The following is a 19,728-nucleotide window of genomic DNA, read 5'->3' on the forward strand; positions in this document are numbered from 1 at the left end:
TGAAGCTGTCATTCACAGGTGAGAATCTCTCCCCAACCACCAGTTCTTTCTTTATTTTATTACTTTATTTTTTAGGTTTTTGTTTACAGAGACGAGGTCTCACTATTTTGCCCAGGCTGGTTTTGAACTCCTGGGCTCAAGCAGTTCACCACCAAGCAATGAGCCTCCATACCTGGCCCTAGAATCTTTTTAGAATAGACTGGGCCAACACTTGCCTTGGATTTTATTTAAACTTATGAAGCACATAAAGAAGATGGATAGGGACACATTTTTAAAGTTTTATTCAACCCTTTCTGTAACATGTTTGCTTTTTCCTCCAAACCATATTATAGCTTGGAAAATCAAGGGTCCTATACATATTTTCTTTTTTTTTTTGAGGTGGAGTCTCGCTCTATCGCCCAGGCTGGAGTGCAGATCTCGGCTCACTGCAAGCTCCGCCTCCCGGGTTTTACACCATTCTCCTGCCTCAGCCTCCCGAGTAGCTGGGACTACAGGCGCCTGCCACCTCGCCCGGCTAGTTTTTTGTATTTTTTAGTAGAGACGGGGTTTCACTGTGTTAGCCAGGATGGTCTCGATCTCCTGACCTCGTGATCCGCCCGTCTCGGCCTCCCAAAGTGCTGGGATTACAGGCTTGAGCCACCGCGCCCGGCCTGAGCCACCGCGCCCGGCCCATATTTTCTATTTTTTCCTGGAAATATTTATATATATTTTTTGAGACAGAGTTTCACTCCTGTTTCTCAGGCTAGAGTACAATGGCATGACCTCAGCTCATCGCAGCCTCTGCCTCCTGGGTTCAAGTGATTCTCCTTCCTCAGCCTCCCAAGTAGCTGGGATTACAGTCATGTGCCACCAAACCTGGCTAATTTTTTGTATTTTTAGTAGAGATGGGGTTTCTCCATGTTAGTCAGGCTGGTTTTGAACTCCTGACCTCAGGTGATCCGCCTGCCTGGGCCTCCCAAAGTGCTGGGATTATAGGCATGAGCCACTGTGCCCGGACATTTCCTGGAAATAATAAAAATAATTTTCAGGCTCTTTGAAATATGAAATATTTTAGATTTTTGTCCTTTTTAGCCTACATATCCAAATTACATTGTATTTGTTTTATAGCTGAATTATTTGTCTTATAATTGAAAATGACATTCCGAATTTAATCTATGCCATTTTTGTGTTTTTCTTTTTTTGAGCCAGAGTCTCACTCTATCACCCAGGCTGGAGTGCGGTGGCACGATCTTGGCTCACTGCCACCTCTGCCTCCTGGGTTCAAATAATTCTCATGCCTCAGCCTCCCGAGTAGCTGGAATTACAGGCATCCGCCACCATCCTAGCTAATTTTTGTATTTTTATTTTTCAAATTTTATTTATTTATATTATATTTTAAGTTCTAGGGTACATGTGCACAACATGCAGGTTTGTTACATATGTGTACATGTGCCATGTTGGTGTGCTGCACCCATTAACTTGTCATTTACATTAGCTGTATCTCCTAATGCTATCCCTCCCCATTCCCCCCACCCCACAACAGACCCCGGTGTGTGATGTTCCCCTTCCTGTGTCCAAGTGTTCTCATTGTTCAGTTCCCACCTATGAGTGAGAACATGCGGTGTTTGGTTTTCTGTCCTTGTGATAGTTTGCTGAGAATGATGGTTTCTAGCTTCATCCATGCCCCTACAAAGGACATGAACTCATCCTTTTTTATGGCTGCATAGTATTCTATGGTGTATATGTGCCACATTTTCTTAATCCAGCCAATCATTGTAGGACATTTGGGTTGGTTCCAAGTCTTTGCTATTGTGAATAGTGCTACAGTAAACATATGTGTGTATGTGTCTTTATAGCAGCATAATTTATAATCCTTTGGATATATACCCAGTAATGAGATGGCTGGGTCAGCTGGTATTTCTAGTTCTAGATCCTTAAGGAATTGCCACACTGTCTTCCACAATGGTTGAACTAATTTACACTCCCACCAACAGTGTAAAAGTGTTCCTATTTCTCCACATCCTCTCCAGCACCTGTTGTTTCCTGACTTTTTAATGATTGCCATTCTAACTGGTGTGAGATGGTATCTCTTTGTAGTTTTGATTTGCATTTCTCTGATGTCCAGTGATGATGAGCATTTTTTCATGTGTCCGTTGGCTGCATAAATGTCTTCTTTTGAGAAGTGTCTGTTCATATCATTTGCCCACTTTTTGATGGGGTTATTTGATTTTTTTCTTGTAAATTTGTTTAAGTTCTTTGTAGATTCTGGATATTAGCCCTTTGTCAGATGAGTAGATTGCAAAATTTTTCTCCCATTCTGTAGGTTGCCTGTTCACTCCGATGGTAGTTTCTTTTGCCACGCAGAAGCTCTTTAGTTTAATTAGATCCCATTTGTCAATTTTGGTTTTCTTCGTTGCCATTGCTTTTGGCATTTTAGTCATGAAGTCCTTACCCATGCCTATGTCCTGAATGGTGTTGCCTAGATTTTCTTCTAGGGTTTTTATGGTTTTAGGCCTAACATTTAAGTCTCTAATACATCTTGAATTAATCTTTGTATAAGGTGTAAGGATGGGATCCAGTTTCAGCTTTCTACATATGGCTAGCCAGTCTTCCCATCACCATTTATTAAATAGGGAATCCTTTCCCCATTTCTTGTTTTTGTCAAGTTTGTCAAAGATCAGATGGTTGTAGATGTGTGGTATTCTTTCTGAAGGCTGTGTTCTGTTCCATTGGTCTATATCTCTGTTTTGGTACCAGTACCATGCTGTTTTGGTTACTGCAGCCTTTTAGTATAGTTTAAAGTCAGGTAGTGTGACGCCTCCAGCTTTTTTCTTTTGGCTTAGGATTGTCTTGGCAATGCAGGCTCTTTTGGTTCCATATGAACTTTAAAGTAGTTTTTTGCAATTCTGTGAGGAAAGTCACTGGCAGCTTGATGAGGATGGCATTGAATCTATAAATTACCTTGGGCAATATGGCCATTTTCACTATGTTGATTCTTGCTATCCATGAGCATGGAATGTTCTTCCATTTGTTTGTGTCCTGTTTTATTTCGTTGAGCAAATTGGATAAAGAGTCAAGACCCATCAGTGTGCTATATTCAGGAGGCCCATCTCACGTGCAGAGACACACATAGGCTCAAAATAAAGGAATGGAGGAAGATCTACTAAGCAAATGGAAAACCCAAAAAGGCAGGGTTTGCAATCCTAGTCTCTGATAAAACAGACTTTAAACCCACAAAGATCAAAAGAGACAAAGAAGGCCATTACACACTGGTAAAGGGATCAATTCAACAAGAAGAGCTAACTATCCTAAATGTATATGCACCCAATACAGGAGCACCCAGAGTCATAAAGCAAGTCCTTAGAAACCTACAAAGAGACTTAGACTCTCACACAATAATAATGGGAGACTTTAGCACCCCACTGTCAACATTAGACAGATCAACGAGACAGAAAGTTAACAAGGATATCCAGGAATTGAACTCAGCTCTGCACCAAGTGGACCTAATAGACATCTACAGAACTTTCCATGCCAAGTCAACAGAATATACATTCTTCTCAGCACCACATTGCACTTATTCCAAAATGGACCATATAGTTGGAAGTAAAGCACTCCTCAGCAAATGTATAAGAACAGAACATTATAATAAACTGTCTCTCCGACCACAGTGCAATGAAACTAGAACTCAGGATTAAGAGCCTAGCTCAAAACCGCTCAACTGCATGGAAACTGAACAGCCTGCTCCTGAATGACTACTGGGTACGTAATGAAATGAAGGCAGAAATAAAGGTGTTCTTTGAAACCGATGAGAACAAAGACACAGCGTACCAGAATCTCTGGGACACATTTAAAGCAGTGTATAGAGGGAAATTTATAGCACTAAATGCCCACGAGAAGGCAGGAAAGATCTAAAACTGACACCCTAACATCACAACTAAAAGGACTAGAGAAGCAAGAGCAAACACATTCAAAAGCTACCAGAAGGCAAGAAATAACTAAGATCGGAGCAGAACTAAAGGAGATAGAGACACAAAAAACCCTTCAAAAAATCCGTGAATCCAGGAGCTGGTTTTTTGAAAAGATCAAGAAAATTGATAGACCGCTAGCAAGACTAATAAAGAAGAAAAGAGAGAAGAATCAAATAGACGCAATAAAAAATGATAACGGGAATATCACCACTGATCCCACAGAAATACAAAGTACAATCAGAGAATACTATAAACACCTCTATACAAATAAACTAGATAATCTAGAAGAAATGGAGAAATTCCTGGACACATACACCCTCCCAAGACTGAATCTGGAAGAAGGTGACAATAACAGGCTCTGAAATTGAGGCAATAATTAGCAGCCTACCAACCAAAAAAGTCCAGGACCAGACAGATTCACAGCCGAATTCTACCAGAGGTACAAAGAGGAGCTGGTACTATTCCTTCTGAAACTATTCCAATCAATAGAAAAAGAGGGAATCCTCCCTAACTCATTTTATGAGGCCAAGCCTGGCAGAGACACAACATAAAAGGAGAATTTTAGACCAATATCCCTGATGAACATCGATGCAAAAATCCTCAATAAAATACTGGCAAACCGAATCCAGTAGCACATTAGAAAGCCTATCCACCATGTTCAAGTGCGCCTCATCCCTGGGATGCAAGGCTGGTTCAACATACGCACATCAATAAATGTAATCCATCATAAACAGAACCAAAGACAAAAATGACATAATTATCTTAATAGATGCAGAAAAGGCCTTTGACAAAATTCAACAGCCCTTCATGCTTAAAAACTCTCAATATATTAGGTATTGTTGGGATGTATCTCAAAATAATAAGAGCTATTTATGATCAACCCACAGCTGATATCATACTGAATAGGCAAAAACTGGAAGCATTCCCTTTGAAAACTGGCACAAGACAGGGATGCCCTCTCTCACTGTTCCTATTCAACATAGTTTTGGAAGTTCTGACCAGGGCAATCAGGCAGGAGAAAGAAATAAAGGGTATTAAATTAGGAAAAGAGGAAGTCAAATTGTCCCTGTTTGCAGATGACATGATTGTAATCTAATTTTTGTATTTTTAGTAGAGACAGGATTTCACCATGTTGGCCAGGCTGGTCTTGAATTCCTGACCTCAAGTGATCCACCCACCTCACCCTCCCAAAATGCTAGGATTATAGGTGTGAGCCATGGTGCCTGGCCTCTGTGCCTGTTTCATTGAGAATTTACAGTCGTACTGCACAGCAGTGGTACATGACATTTTGGTCAACAACGATCTCATATGCAGTGGTGGTTCCATAAAATTAAAATAGAGCTGAAAATTCCTATCGCCTAGTGACATCAGACATTATAACGCATTATTCACCTTTTTGTGGTGATGGAGATGTAAACTTCCTATACAGCCAGTTATGTAAGTTTCTCACATATAATTATGTTGGTACATAATTCTTGGTAAAGATACTAAATGACTATGTTACTGGTTTATATATTTACTATACTATGTTATTTTCAAAGGTGTGCCTCCTGTTCATAAAAGAAAAAAGTTAGCTGTAAAATAGCCTCAGGTAGTTCCTTCAGGAGGGATTCCAGAAGGCAATGATATCACAGGAGATGATAGCTCCATGTGTTATGGCCCCGAAGTCCTTCCAAATGGGACAATATGTGGAGGTGGAAGAAAGTGATATTGATGTCTTGACCCTGTTTTTGGGCTAGACTAATGTGTGTGTTTGTGTCTTAGCATTTAACAAGAAAAGTTTTAAAAAGTTAAAAAAAAAAAAGTCTCAACGTTTCAGCTTAGGCCTCTAATCCCAACACTTTGGAAGGTTGAGGCAAGTGAATCACTTGAGGCCAGGACTTCCACACCATCCTGTGAAACAGTGAAATCCTGTCTCTACAAAATATAAAAATAAAAAATTTCCTGGGTGTGATGATGCATGCTTGTAGGCCTAACTACTTAGGATGCTGAGACAGCAGGCTGCCTTGAACCAAGGAGTCCATGAGGTTACAGTGAGTTATGTAACTGTTGATCATGCCGTTACACTCCAGCCTAGGTGACACTGTTTTTTGTTTTGTTCATTTTTTTTAAGTTATGGTAACCTATAGTTAACTTATTACTGAAGAAAGAAATTTTTTTTTTTTTTTTTACTAAATTTCATGTAGCCTCAGTGTAGAGTGTTTATAAAGTCTGCAGTAGTGTGCAGTCATATCCCCGGCTTTCACATTCACTCACCACCCAACAAACTGACTCACCCAGATCAATTTCCAGTCCTGTAAACTCCATCCATGGTAAATGTTCTATACAGTTACCATTTTTTATCTTTTGTACAATATTTGTACTGTACCTTTTCTGTGGTTAGATACACATAATTCTTACCATTGCATTCCAGTTGCCCATAGTATTCAGTACAGAAACATACTGTAGAGGTTTGTAGTCTAGGAGTTGTACCATATAGCCTAGGTGTTTAGTAGGCTATACTATCTAGGTTTGTGTGAGGGCACTCTGTGATGTTTGCTCAAGATGGAATTGCCTAACGACACATGTCATAGAATGTATACCTCTTGCTAAGCAACTCCTGACTGTATTTTTTTGAGCCTCTCTGTTATGTGCATTACTTAATGCTGGGTATTGAACATCCAACTATGAACCAACTCCTGTCCACCAAAAGCTTACATTTTAATAGATAATAAAGATTATTAAAAAGATAATCACAATTTTTTTTTTGTCCTGATGGCCTACCATTGAAATAAATTGTTTTTAAGCAAGTGAAAAGTAAAGGAATATGTTGCAAGGGCAACGAAAACCTATATTTTATGTAAAATATTTTAAAAAATATTTTCTAAAAATACTTTTGGGAAAATAATTTTAGATCGTTTAACATGAGCTGAGTTTTTCTTGTGTATTTTTTAGACTCTGGAAACTGAGTCTGATAATAAAAGATGAGCACTGTCAGTGAAACTATAAACTTACTTTGTGTTTAAGGGTTTTCCCCCTTTATATTTGTCATTTAAGATCGTTCAAAGGGGAAAATGCTTTTAAAAGACCTAGCAAAAATGTTTAAAGTCCCTGTTGGGAGGAAACTTTTTTCTTCATCTACTTTGTTTCAAATGGTTGGTCGGGGGGCCTGTGAATTAATTGACAATAGACAGGAGAAAAACAAGATTTTTTTTTACACATGCATGCAGAAGTCACTTAGTTATTAATAACTCTTGAATAGCAAGAAGTAAGGTTTATATACCAACTTAATGAAAAGAGGGATGGAGTGGGAGGGGCTAGGGCTTCAGTAGGAAAGTATAGAAGGTTCTGTTGGGCTTTTTGATGCTGACAGTCTGTATGCCAACTGAGTTCTCAGGAAACTCCTGTGGAGGGGGTTTAACTGCAGTTGTATTTTAGGGAGACTCTGCTTTATTCAGATAAGATAAATTCAGTTAGAATTTCTTTCTGCATCTTCCGTAGCTCAAATATTTTCACTTTGAAATAACCCGTATGCCAGAACTGTGATCCCTTGAGCCCCAAATTATTTTCATTCTGTTAGCCTTTAGAAGGAAAAAACATCAAAAATCATTGTTTAATTTAATGTAGACAGTGTATTGGCTAGCATAGTAATGTTGTGGTTGCTGCAGATCACAGGCCATTTGGCTTCTCCTTTATTGCGTAATAAAAATGAACACAAGCCAGGTGTGGTGGTTCATACCTCTAATCCCAACACTTTGGGAGGCTAAGGCAGGAGGATTGCTTCAGTTCAGGAGTTCGAGACTGACCTGAGTAACATAGCAAGACCCTGTCTGTACAAAAAATAAAAAAGTTAGCCAGGTTTAGTGGTATGTCCCTGTAGGCCCAGTGACTCTGTAGGCTGAGGTGGGAGGATTTCTTGAATCTGGGAGGTCGAGGTTGCAGTGAGCAGTGGTAGTGCCACTGCACTTCAGCCCGGGCAACAGAGAGAAACTGCATCTCTAAATAAATACATGCACACACGCACACAGCCAAGCAGCTTTCCTAGACAAGGCTTTTATTTTAGGGCTTGGGCTCAAGAACATGGGAGACAGCAGAGGCACAAGGACTCTCTGTAGACTCCCTGAAAAAAAACGGTAGGGATTTTTTGTTGTTGTTTTTGTTTTTAGGCAAAGAGCAGGAATTGATATCTGTGGTAAAGTACACCAGCTGGGCTGGGCAGTGCATGTGAGTGGTAGGGTATGCAGGTCGGTGTTAATTTGGTTGCCATAGTTACCTAAGGTAATGGGTCACTTGGTGGTCTGGCTGGTAGCAACAGGCTGCAAATCCATTTCCAGCCTTTGTCCCCCAGGAGAGACACTCCACAACCTTGGTTTGATATTTAGATTTTCTTAAGTCCATTTCCCAGAATTCTTTAAGTAAAAGGCATGGTCAAACATTATGAGAGCACTGAAGAATGGCCATTCTCTTGGTATGACTAAAGCCCCAGGGATAGTGGGTATATTGCCAGCAAGGTTGTGGTGTGGGTTTTGTGATCAGTTGGACAAGAGAAGAAAAAAGAAAAAATATATGAAGGGGGAGCCATATCCCATTCCTATTTATCTCACAGTGATTCTTTTTACACAGGGTAAAGTTAATATAAAACTTGTTTTAAGATATAAGTTGTATTTTTCATCCCCATTTTTATATACATACATCTGTGTGATTGAGATCCATGGGTGCTGGTAATGAAAAAATTATCCCTGATGCATGTTTAAATGAGAGGCTGAGGCATGAGGATCACTTGAGCCCAGGAATTTAAGACCAGCCTGTGCAACGTAGGGAGACCTGTCTCTTCAAACAAACAAGCAAACAAACAAACAAAAAATTGTAAGAGAGACTCTGCACTATAGGTATAGGGACTACTGCAATGGAATTTTGCAGTAAGAGAGAGAAATTGGGCTTGTTAAAATAAACTTATGCACATAAAAATTTTAAAGGGTTTATTTTCAACAGATAGCAATTCATGAATCGGGCAGCACCAAACTCAAAGTAGTTCAGGGCTCTTCTGAGTGGATGTGATGGGAAAATTTTATAAGGTGTTTGTGGACAAAGAAAATACTTGATTAGTTAATGTGGGTAGTCCCTAGTTAGAGTACAGTTGGTTATTTCTGATTTTACTGTTTCCATTGAGTTGGGTTTTACTTATGTTGGAACCTAAGTTGGGGCAGATGGAAAATTACAAAGAAGAATCATTGGGGTAAGGAGGCATTCTGGTTAAACCACCTGACAGAGTACAAATTCTTGCCTGAGGGCTGGCCAGGGTGGCCAGATAACATCTGGGAGTTGGTGGCAGGGATGAGGGATTTGATCAGATATCCTGAGTGGAGGATTCTGGCTACAACTGACCGCAGAAGTTTTGCTAAAATTGGGCTCTCAAGGATATGTCCAAGGACAGGGCCCCAGTAAGGCTCAGAGGAGCCCAACGAGAATTTGTTAAGGAACAATCTTTGCCAGTGCTCTGGACAACGTTTGCATTCCAATTTCTAAATAGTAGTTGAATTTTTAATATGAGAAGTTTATTGCTGCATCATCTTTGTCCATTCTTTTAATCTGCTGGTCATTATTTTTCAAGCCCCTTTTATAACCTGCTTTCTTTTGGAAACATAAATTTTCTTCTCCTTCCCTTACCATGGTAATACCAAGACTTTTTTGTAGGGCTCCAAACTACCCTGATTTTGGACTTGCTGGTTTGGGTATTTTAATTAGGAACTAATATTAATCATTGATCTCTTAGGAGACTGACGGCTAATTCCATGCTTCATAAGTGGATTGAAAGGTCAAAGCAACTTTTTCCTCTCATCATTGCAAATCCGTCTAATCTCTTTGTTTTATTTCTGAAGTAATTTGAAAAACAGTGTTAACAAGCTCTTCTATCAATTGATGTTGCTTGTCATAATCATTAAGTCCTTTGCTTGGACTTACAGGTGAGGACCCAGAAGAAAGGCGGGGACAGGTTCTAGTCCTTTTAGTGGAGCAAGCACTTCGCTTCCATGACTACAAAGCAGCCAATATGCATTGTCAGGAGCTGATGGCCACGGGTGAGTAGACAGCTTATTTAACACTTTGCTCAGGTCCTCTTTATGTGATGAATAATGGAAAAGGTCTGTTCTGATATCAATTGACCTGATTGGAAAGCCAGCCACATTGAGGCTTGAGATACATTTTATGAGCACTGATAAGTATATAGGCTATGTACTTATATGTTGATATAAACATTTTCACAGATTCAGACATTACATTTTATTTGAGATTTTGGTTGCTTTCTAGTCCCTATTAAAAACATGCTCGTCATTTAAAAATAATTTTATGTAAAATATTTTAATGCTATTTCCTGTATTTGTTATCTAAGAGAAAATTTGAATTTTTAGATTATTTAGTTTGTGTGTATATAGTCAATATTTCCATTCTTTAATTTTTTTTAAAGATAGTGTATTAGTTCGTTCTCACACTGCTATAAAGAAATACCTGAGACTGGGTCATTTATAAAGGAAAGAGGTTTAATTGGCTCACGGTTCCACAAGCTATACAGGAAGCGTGGCGGCATCTGCCTCCAGGAAGGCCTCAGGGAACTTTCCCTCATGGCAGAAGGCGGGTGGGAGCAGAAGGCTGACCTGGCTGGAGCAGAAGGAAGAGAGAGACGAGGGAGGGACTACACACTTTTAAACAACCAGAGCTTACAGGGACTCACTATCACAATGACAGCGCCAAGGGGATATGATGTTAAACCATGAGAAATCACCCCATGATCTGATCACCTCCCCCAGGGCCCCACCCAGCACTGGGGACTACATTTCACCATGAGGTTTGGGTGGGATACAGAAAACCATGCCAGATAGTGTGGTGCTTTTCAAACCGACACTGAGAAATTGGGAAGGGTTTTGCAACTCCACAGTTCTTCATATTGAAATTCAAATTCAAGTCTCTGCAGGATAATGAGATTTTATTGTAGAATAATTTCTCATTTAAAGAACACATTCTTCAGTGTGATAGGGAGTTTGTTTGTTTTTTTTTTTTCTTATCATGAGCTCTGTACTAAATTGTCAACTTTCCATGGCTATGCTTGAATATGTGAAGGCCCAAACACATATTTCTATCCACTCTCAATACATTAATAGGGAGTGGTTAAAATGCAGGGCTTCACTTCATGATGACTCACAGAGTTCTGTACTAATGATTTGTGTAACTATTGCATGTGTACTGTTGAAGCAAACCTTATTCTGACACTTGTTATAACAGCAAGGACTATTGTGATGAGTATGAAGACCACTGCATTAGGGGAGAGAGATCGGACTAAACTTTGAATACAACAAGGACAGCTGGACATTTGTAGCCAGCAGGCTAACTGAAGGGTCAGTGGGTAAGAGGAGACATCAAGGGCAGGGGGATCCTTGCTAAAATGATTTAATAAGACCTTGCTGAAGGCCAGCCAGGATGATCAGATATCACTGCTGAGGGATGAGTAATTTGATCAGCCCTTGAGAATTTGAGGATTCTGGCTAAACTGACTTAGTAGGATTTTTGCTAAAACTGGAGTATGCAGCCTAGCAAGGCTGGGGGCCAAGGTTAAGGCCTAGTTGAGAAGAGGGCTCAGGGTTGTCTGATTTAAGTTTGATCACAGAGAGGATCTTTGGCTTTACATCTATGAAAACATTTAAAACTCTCGAAAAATATTCAATATTTTACAACTTCAGCATTAGCAAATTGTTTTCATAAATGAGCTGTGTTCCATAATATTGACCAAGTGATTTTGCAACATTAAATTTAGAATAACCGTGGCTCTCTGTGAAAATGTACTGATCTAAATTGTTCATATGGAGAGCTTTATTATAATTTTATTCTGGTAAGGGTAATATCTGAATTAATTTTTACTTTACATATTTAGAAAAAATTATTCTGTACTACAAGTTTTGTACTTAGACAAATAGGCCTAAGGCTGGAATTCCTTCAAATAAGAATAAAAATGTATTTTAAGAATTCAGAGTATAATGTATAGGAAAAAGATCCCTGCTGAGAGTTGGAGGGTGATTCAGTCACTGTCCTTAGATGTCTGTCTGATCTATAAAGTGAGTGATTCTGTATGGGGATCTATCATAATGTCTCTTTTTTCTAGCACTTTGCAGTTTACATGTGCTTTTACATACAAATGTTACTTAATTCCTTCAACAACCCAAGAGGAAGGTGTTATTCTTGTCCTTTTGTAGTAGGAAAAGAATTGTGATACTTTTGGCTCTTTCTTAAAGCTCTCACACCAGTGCTAAGTAGCAGGGTTGGACCAGGCTCTCAGGTCTTCTGAATTCAGATGACTGCCTTTTTACAGAACATCAAATCTCAGTAGATTATTTGCATTTATTGTCAGTTAATCTAAAATTTAACAGAGTTTTTCAGAAACACTTGTCTGGAGTAGCATTGAACTTTCTGGATAATACACCACCCTAATCTTTCCTCGCTTAGATTTTTATCTGTTTCTGCTTATAAAATAATGTGTCACTAATGACTATGATTTTGCTTTGGTACAACAAGACCTGAGCAGGAAGCCGTTGCATTTATCATATTAGATTGAATATTCGTCTTCTTTTGGGAATCATTTTTTTTTCCTTGCCAATTTTGCAGGTTATCCTAAAAGCTGGGATGTTTGTAGCCAGTTAGGACAATCAGAAGGTTACCAGGACTTGGGCACTCGTCAAGAGCTCATGGCTTTTGCTTTGACACATTGCCCTCCTAGCAGCATTGAACTTCTTTTGGCAGCTAGCAGCTCTCTGCAGACAGAAGTAAGTGCTCTCAACAAAGGAAATCCTAGCCTGTATGAAGTGCATGTTGTTGGGTGTGTGTATCTGAGATATGTGGTCATTAAAAAAAAAATAGTATGAGAATTTTAATTTATGGAAGAAAACTAGATCGTCACGGAAAAGGAACATGAAAATATTAGGATATAACATAATGTTGCTGGCTTTGTAACAGCAAGGAAGAAAGGATACAAGACAGCCTTGAGAAAGATAGAAGGTAATAGTAGGAAAGAAATTATTGAAAATAATGGGGAAAGTTAGTGTTGTGAATTAAACATATGCTAAATGGTCATGTAACATATATCTGAAATCATATGGGTTAAAGTCAGTGGAGCAACCATTCCCTTAGGGATCCTTTGGAAATTGGGAATTGGGGTGGGCTTTGGTTGGGGGGATGCTATGTTTCCTAAAATTCACAGGAGAGGTCTGCATAGGAGAGGATAGTGTCCCTGTGGAGAAACACTGTTAAATGTATGAGGAGAGTCTAGAATTCACATTTTCATCCCGTAGTCATTCTCTTACAGTTGGTAGCTAGTCAGGCAGACATGAGCAAGACAGGAGAGGGCCCCCCACCCCACCAGGAAAGTCAGGCGACCATCAGAGGGGTCAGGCAGTTGTCACACTGCCTCTCTAAAGTAGTAATTGGTTGCAGCCAGCACCAGGGAAAGACAGTTTCCCTATAGATAGAAAAAAACCGCTGAAACTGGTGATCAGCGCTTCCTGATAAGATCTCAGGAGATGGCCAGTGAACTCAAGCATGTTCACTAAGCGGCAAAATGGTGGAGTTTCACCGGCATATGACCTGTGAGGGCATTCCACTGGAGAAAGGGAAGAACCCTGCCGCTGAGCTTGCATACAACTCCTGTAAACACACTGTGCATGCTCCTCTCCCATCGCCAGCAGGCCATTGCACGTGTGCACAGCCCACCCCAAGGGACGAGTCAGGAGAGAAGGGACACAGGACCCTGGAAGTGTGCCAGGATGTGAAGCTCTAAGCCAAAGGCCAAGCCCCGCACTTGTCCTTCACATCCCTCACTTGGGCCTCTTCCAGGTGTATCTTCCTTCCTTTCATTCCTGCTGTAAAGCTTTTTAATAAACTTCCACTTTTGCTCTAAAACTCGCCTTGGTCTCTTTTTCTGCTATATGCTCCTCAGTCAAATTTATTCGTCTGAGGAGGCAAGAATTGAGGTTGTTCCAGGCCCGAACATAGACACCGCTTGTAACAATTCATTACATTGTATGTCAGTTTTTTTCACACTTGATCCCCACTTCTGAAACCATTGCATCCTTTTGAAACTGTGAAGTCCTGAAGTAAGCCTGTTACGAAAGCTAATCATTATGAAAAGGTAATTTTCTTTTTAAAAGTACTTTTTAAATTTCAAGCCTACATTGTGATGAGAAGCAAATTTAAAAATGTAACTCCTTTACAGCATAGCCTGTTCTTGTTTTAGATTCTTTATCAAAGAGTGAATTTCCAGATCCATCATGAAGGAGGGGAAAATATCAGTGCTTCACCATTAACTAGTAAAGCAGTACAAGAGGTAAGTTAAAATGAGGAAGAGGAGTTTGAAAGGTGGCTGAGAGTGGAATAAAATGGGATTACCTAACCTTGTGGATGAGAGGCGTTTTGTGTATGTGTGTGCAGAACACTTTTCTTGCTTTTGTGTGCGTGTGTGAAGTATAACATTCATATAAAAAAGTATACCAGAAAATGTTCAGCTCAATAAACTATCATAAAGAAAACACCCATGAAACTACAGGTAAAGAAGCAGTACCTAACCGCCTTCCAAATCCCCCAGACCCTCTCCTTCTTAAACTGCTTTTTTTCCGACGGAGTCTCACTCTTTTGCCAGGCTGGAGTGCAGTGGCGTGATCTCTGCTCACTACAGCCTCCACCTCCCGGGTTCAAGGGATTCTCCTGCCTCAGCCTCCTGAGTAGCTGGGATTACACACCACACCCGGCTAATTTTTTTAATTTTCAGTTGAGATGGAGTCTCACCATGTTGGCCAAGTTGGTCTCAAACTCCTGACCTTAAGTGATCCGCCCTCATCAGCCTTCCAAAGTGCGTGGATTACAGGTGTGAGCCACCATGCCCGGCCTTCTGTATTTCATTCCTAACTTTTCTCTCCCTTTCCAGAGATCACCATTGTCTTGACTAATCCTGATAACCAGATCTTTGTGATTTTTGTTTTTGTTTTAAATAATTTTGATATGTACCATACATACCCTCAATATGATAGTTTAGTTTTACCTATTTTTGTATTTTATAGAAATAGTTGGGCCGGGCGCGGTGGCTCAAGCCTGTAATCCCAGCACTTTGGGAGGCCGAGACGGGCGGATCACAAGGTCAGGAGATCGAGACCATCCTGGCTAATACGGTGAAACCCCGTCTCTACTAAAGAATACAAAAAACTAGCCGGGCGACGAGGCAGGCGCCTGTAGTCCCAGCTACTTGGGAGGCAGAGGCAGGAGAATGGCGTGAACCTGGGAGGCGGAGCTTGCAGTGAGCTGAGATCCGGCCACCGCACTCCAGCCTGGGTGACAGAGCGAGACTCCGTCTCAAAAAAAAAAAAAAGAAATAGTTATACTTAATGTTATATGTGTGAGATCCATTCATGCTATTGCATGTAGCTGTAGTTTATTCATTTTTATTGCCATGTAGAAATTAATTTCGGTATGCATATTACAGTTTATTCATATGAACATTGACATTGGTTTTCAATTTTGGTGACTAAAAATAATGTGACTGTCATCGTTTGTACGTGTCTCTAGTGTACATGGGCAAACAGTTCTCTCAGGCATGTATCTAGCACTGGAAATATGTGTTGTGAGCTATGTATATAATTCAACCTAAATAGATAATGCCAAATGCTTTTCTTTTGTGCTACTGATTAGACTTTGAACAGTAATGTACAGGATTGCTGGTTACTCCAATCCAGGACATTGCTATTGTTGGTTTCCTAAATTTTGCCTATACTCCTAAGTGTTTAATGATATCTAATTAATTGATTTATATTTTTCTGATTACTAATGAGATGGAGATAGTGCAGGAGAGATCCTCTTTTTGAGGTACTTGTTCAATTCACTTGCTTATTTTGTGTTGGATTTTTGTTGTTTTCCTTTTCCTCATTGAGATTCTTACGAATAAAATTGTCTGCACCAATTAAGTCTATATGTGTTTCAGAATCTTCCATCCTGGGAGAGGAAGGAGGAAGAGTATGCCCCCTGACACCTGTCTTCTTTTGGTCACTGTTTGCCCAAGGGAATTTAACTTTTCATGACTCTTTCTAGAAACATAGAATTAGCATTTTTTAGATCAAAGGCAGTGGCCCAGTTTCTGACATCCCAGCTAGATAAATTAACATGTGATGATTCTCTGTATAGATTGGTTTTTCATGAGATTCCATCAAATGGTAAGCTTCACTTTCACAGCGTAAAATGTCCTTTATTTTTCTTGTAACTGTTTTGGGAGACACCTATTGTGGTAAGTGAGCTGCACTAACTTTTTTTTTTTTTTTTTTTTTTTGGCTGTATCCATCTTGACAAAGTCATTAGTATTTGTGTACTCTAAGTTACTTTTAGAACTCTGGTACAAAGGTTCAGTTGTGGAGTCTATTGATGGAATTAGGGCAAAGATACTTAGCTTTTGCCCGGAGTAGAATATATACAACTACCCCATTTTCACAACTCTTTTTTTAATATTAAAATTTAAATTAATGAGCATGGATCTAATATGCATGTGTATTCCCAGTTCAATACTAAGTAATCTGATTATCTCAAAGAGGGTTTTAATGTTAATTTTTGCTCCTATGGAATTTTTGCCTCTTCCTCTTGCAGCAGTGACTCTAGGACAGCACTGCCAATAGAACTTTCTTCAGTGAAGGAAATATGTCATACCAGCACTGTTCATCATTGTAGCCACTGGTCACACAGAGCTATTGGGCACTTGAAATATCACTTTTAAGGGATCAAATTTTAAATTTATTTAATTAATTTATTTATTTTTGAGATGAGGTTTCACTATGTTGGCCGGGCCGGTCTTGAACTCTTGGCCTCAAGTGATCCACCAGCTTCGGCCTCCCAAAGTGCCGGGAATACAGGTGTGATGAATCACTGCATCCAGCCTTAAATTGTACTTAGTTTTAATTAATTTAAATGTAAATAGCCACATGAGGCTACTGGCTACCAGATTGGACATCAGAGCTCTAGAAGGTGCAACATTCAGTGGAGGACGGCATTCAGCCGCCAGCACTGCAGGCAGTGGACTTCTTTTGTTGTTGCCCTCCCTCCCTTCAGATGGCAGCCATAGCATTTTCTAGGGTCCTAGAGTGACGTGGATACACTTTGTCCTTTGGCATGTTTTGACTTGCAGTTGTACTGATTAGCAACTATTGTTTTCCCTCATTGGATGTAAAAACACATTAAACTTCTATACTGTTCTCTCTGTGGGATTCAGAATGGTTCTTATACTAGCCAGTGGTCACTCAGTATTCCATGTATTAGGAGGAGTTATCTTTCAAGGTCCAATTGAAGACCTACTTTTCATGAGATCTTTATCCGAAGTTTTGTTCCTTTTGAACCTCTCATCCCTCCACAGCTTGTCCAGTCACATCTCCTACTCTGCTTGCCTCCAGCGTCATCCCTTTTCATGCCTTTCAAACATCTGTTATGTTCCAGTGGTAGAGAACATATCACCATTTAGTGTTATTTTGTAGAGTTTCCTCTCTGTCTGGAGGACACTTCTGATCTTGTGCTCTTGTGCTTGTCTTGTGCTCTTACCCCTTCCATCTGAAGTATGTTCTTTGTGAAGTTTTCCTTGAGTCCTCAAATTGCCCCCTTCTCTATATTCCCTAAGTGTTCTCTGTTCTGCGTTAGCACTTTGCGGTGTGACTTGGTGTTGTCCGGTCACTGGAGGTGTGCCATCTATCTGTGCTCTTACTGTGCTTCTCAATTAGTGAATGCCTAGGTCATGCTTCATAAAGCTCAGTTGGAGACACCAACTGCATAATGATCAGTCAGTGGTAAAAATCAATTAGGAAGTGGATTTTTTTTTTTTTTTAATTTCCTAAAATGAATTAGGAAGTGGATTTTCAGTCATCATGTGGTGACTACTGAGGTGCTGTGATGTTTTGGCCAGTGTGAGGAGTGTATCATTTTTCTCTTCAGCATGGAATTGCAGTGTGTTTGCTAAGCTCAGCTTTATGAATTATTTGGAACCTGCTTGTTCTTTCCAAAATCTGTGAAAAGCCTTTTGTGACTTTGGGGACTTCTATTTTCTGCTTCTACAGTGAATTACAAAGTGTCAGCCTGACCTCTTGGTGGCTTCTTTGGAGTGGGCCATGCTGTGTTACTGCAAGTGGGCACGTGTTATTCTATTAAATCCCATCGGTAAATGAAGGAGACCACTGGTAGTCCTCTACAAGTTCCACTTAGCAAGGAAAAGGAGTTCTTCCAAAATGATTGTCTTTTGCTTTTCTTGTTTTTTTTTTTTTTTTTTTAAATCTCCTTAAAAGCTTTCCCATCTGCCTTTGTCCCCTTTCAGCAAATTGTAATAGATCTAGATCTCATGAAGTGCTAGTCCAAACCCTCAATACACGCATTACGGCTTTGATTTATGAGGCACGTTTCAGAATGTTATAGCTACTATTATTAGGTTAAAATATAGTGCTTAGCTCTAAGATGCCGTGTGTTACACATTAATGGTAGAGGTAATAACCACATTAAATTATCGCTCATAAATGAGAGATGATGTGTAATCTGTAAACACATTAGAGCATAAAGTAAAGCAGATGTGTAATCTGCTTTAATACTTAAGACTTTCATTACTTCACTTGTGAAAATAATGATTTTTATTTATATATCCAAGCAAAATAAAGATGTAATTGTTATGCAGTAGCATTTATGTTAGTACAAATGGAGCCTACAAGTTTGAAGATATTGCTGTTGTCCCTGTGAACAGGATGTTTGTCTATAAATAGAACAAAATGCATAATTTGTGAGTAACTACCAAAATTACAGATTTCCAGTTCTTATTAATGTTGGTCATTATGCTTTTTAGATGGAACAGTATTCTACCCCTTAGAGTATATTAACATTTTGTTTAGCTAGTATTAGGTATATCAGTTAACCAATGGCGTTTTCCCTAGGTAAATCTAATTAGAGTTAGAAATGGATTGTGTACAAGGTTCCCATTAAAAAATAATTTGCACTGTGGGAAAGTTTGTTATGAGCATTTTAAGTGGCTACAGATTTATATGACTGGACTAATTAATGTTTAAAACTTGAGCATGGACTAAGTATAGAGCTAGTTTGAATTTATAAAATTACTGTTTAGAAATATTTAAATAAAAGTGAGCAGAATGTCAGTTATATTACAATATATTGGCCAGCATTTACTTTTCCATTCACCAGTTGATGGACATTTGGGTTGTTTCCATTTCTTAGCTATTTTGAATAATGCTGCTCTGAACATTGATGTAAAAGCCTTTGTATGGAAATATGTTTTGATTTTTCTAGATGCAGAATTTCTGCATTGTTTGTTATATTATGTTTAACATCTGAAGAAACTGCCAAACTTTTTGTCTTCCAAAGTGTCTGCACATTTTTTACATTTCCACAAAGAATATGTTAAGGTTCCAGTTTCTCTACATCCTTGCTAATGTGTGTTATTAACTGACTTTTTTTTTTTTTAATTTATTTTACTTTAAGATCCGGGATATATGTGCAGAATGTGTAGGTTTGTTACATAGGTAACATGGTGAGTTGCTGCACCTATTGACCTGCCGTCTAAGTTTCCTCCCCTCTCCCGCAACCCCTCAACAGGCCCTGCTGTGTGTTGTTCCCCTCCCTGGGTCCATGTGTTCTCATTGTTCAAGTCTCACTTGTGGGTGAGAACGTGTGGGCTTTTGTTTTCTGTTCCTGTGTTAGTTTGCTGAGGATGATGGCTTCCAGCTTCATCCATGTCCCTGCAAAGGTCATG

The 19,728-nt window shown here is 39.4% G+C and overlaps 1 protein-coding gene across 2 annotated transcripts in view; it reads left to right on the forward strand.

Moving 5' to 3' along the window:
* Positions 1 to 19,728, forward strand: part of NBAS (NBAS subunit of NRZ tethering complex) — a 426,675-nt gene that overhangs the window by 229,563 nt on the left and 177,384 nt on the right. For both annotated transcript variants that reach the window (XM_033176517.1, XM_033176518.1), the window contains 3 exons: positions 9,890 to 10,003; positions 12,576 to 12,733; positions 14,200 to 14,289. In XM_033176517.1, the coding sequence (XP_033032408.1) occupies positions 9,890 to 10,003; positions 12,576 to 12,733; positions 14,200 to 14,289 (362 nt within the window). The remainder of the gene's footprint in view (positions 1 to 9,889; positions 10,004 to 12,575; positions 12,734 to 14,199; positions 14,290 to 19,728) is intronic.

This window comes from Trachypithecus francoisi, unplaced genomic scaffold (assembly GCF_009764315.1).
Source record: "Trachypithecus francoisi isolate TF-2019V2 unplaced genomic scaffold, Tfra_2.0 Lachesis_group17, whole genome shotgun sequence".
NCBI lineage: Eukaryota > Metazoa > Chordata > Mammalia > Primates > Cercopithecidae > Trachypithecus > Trachypithecus francoisi.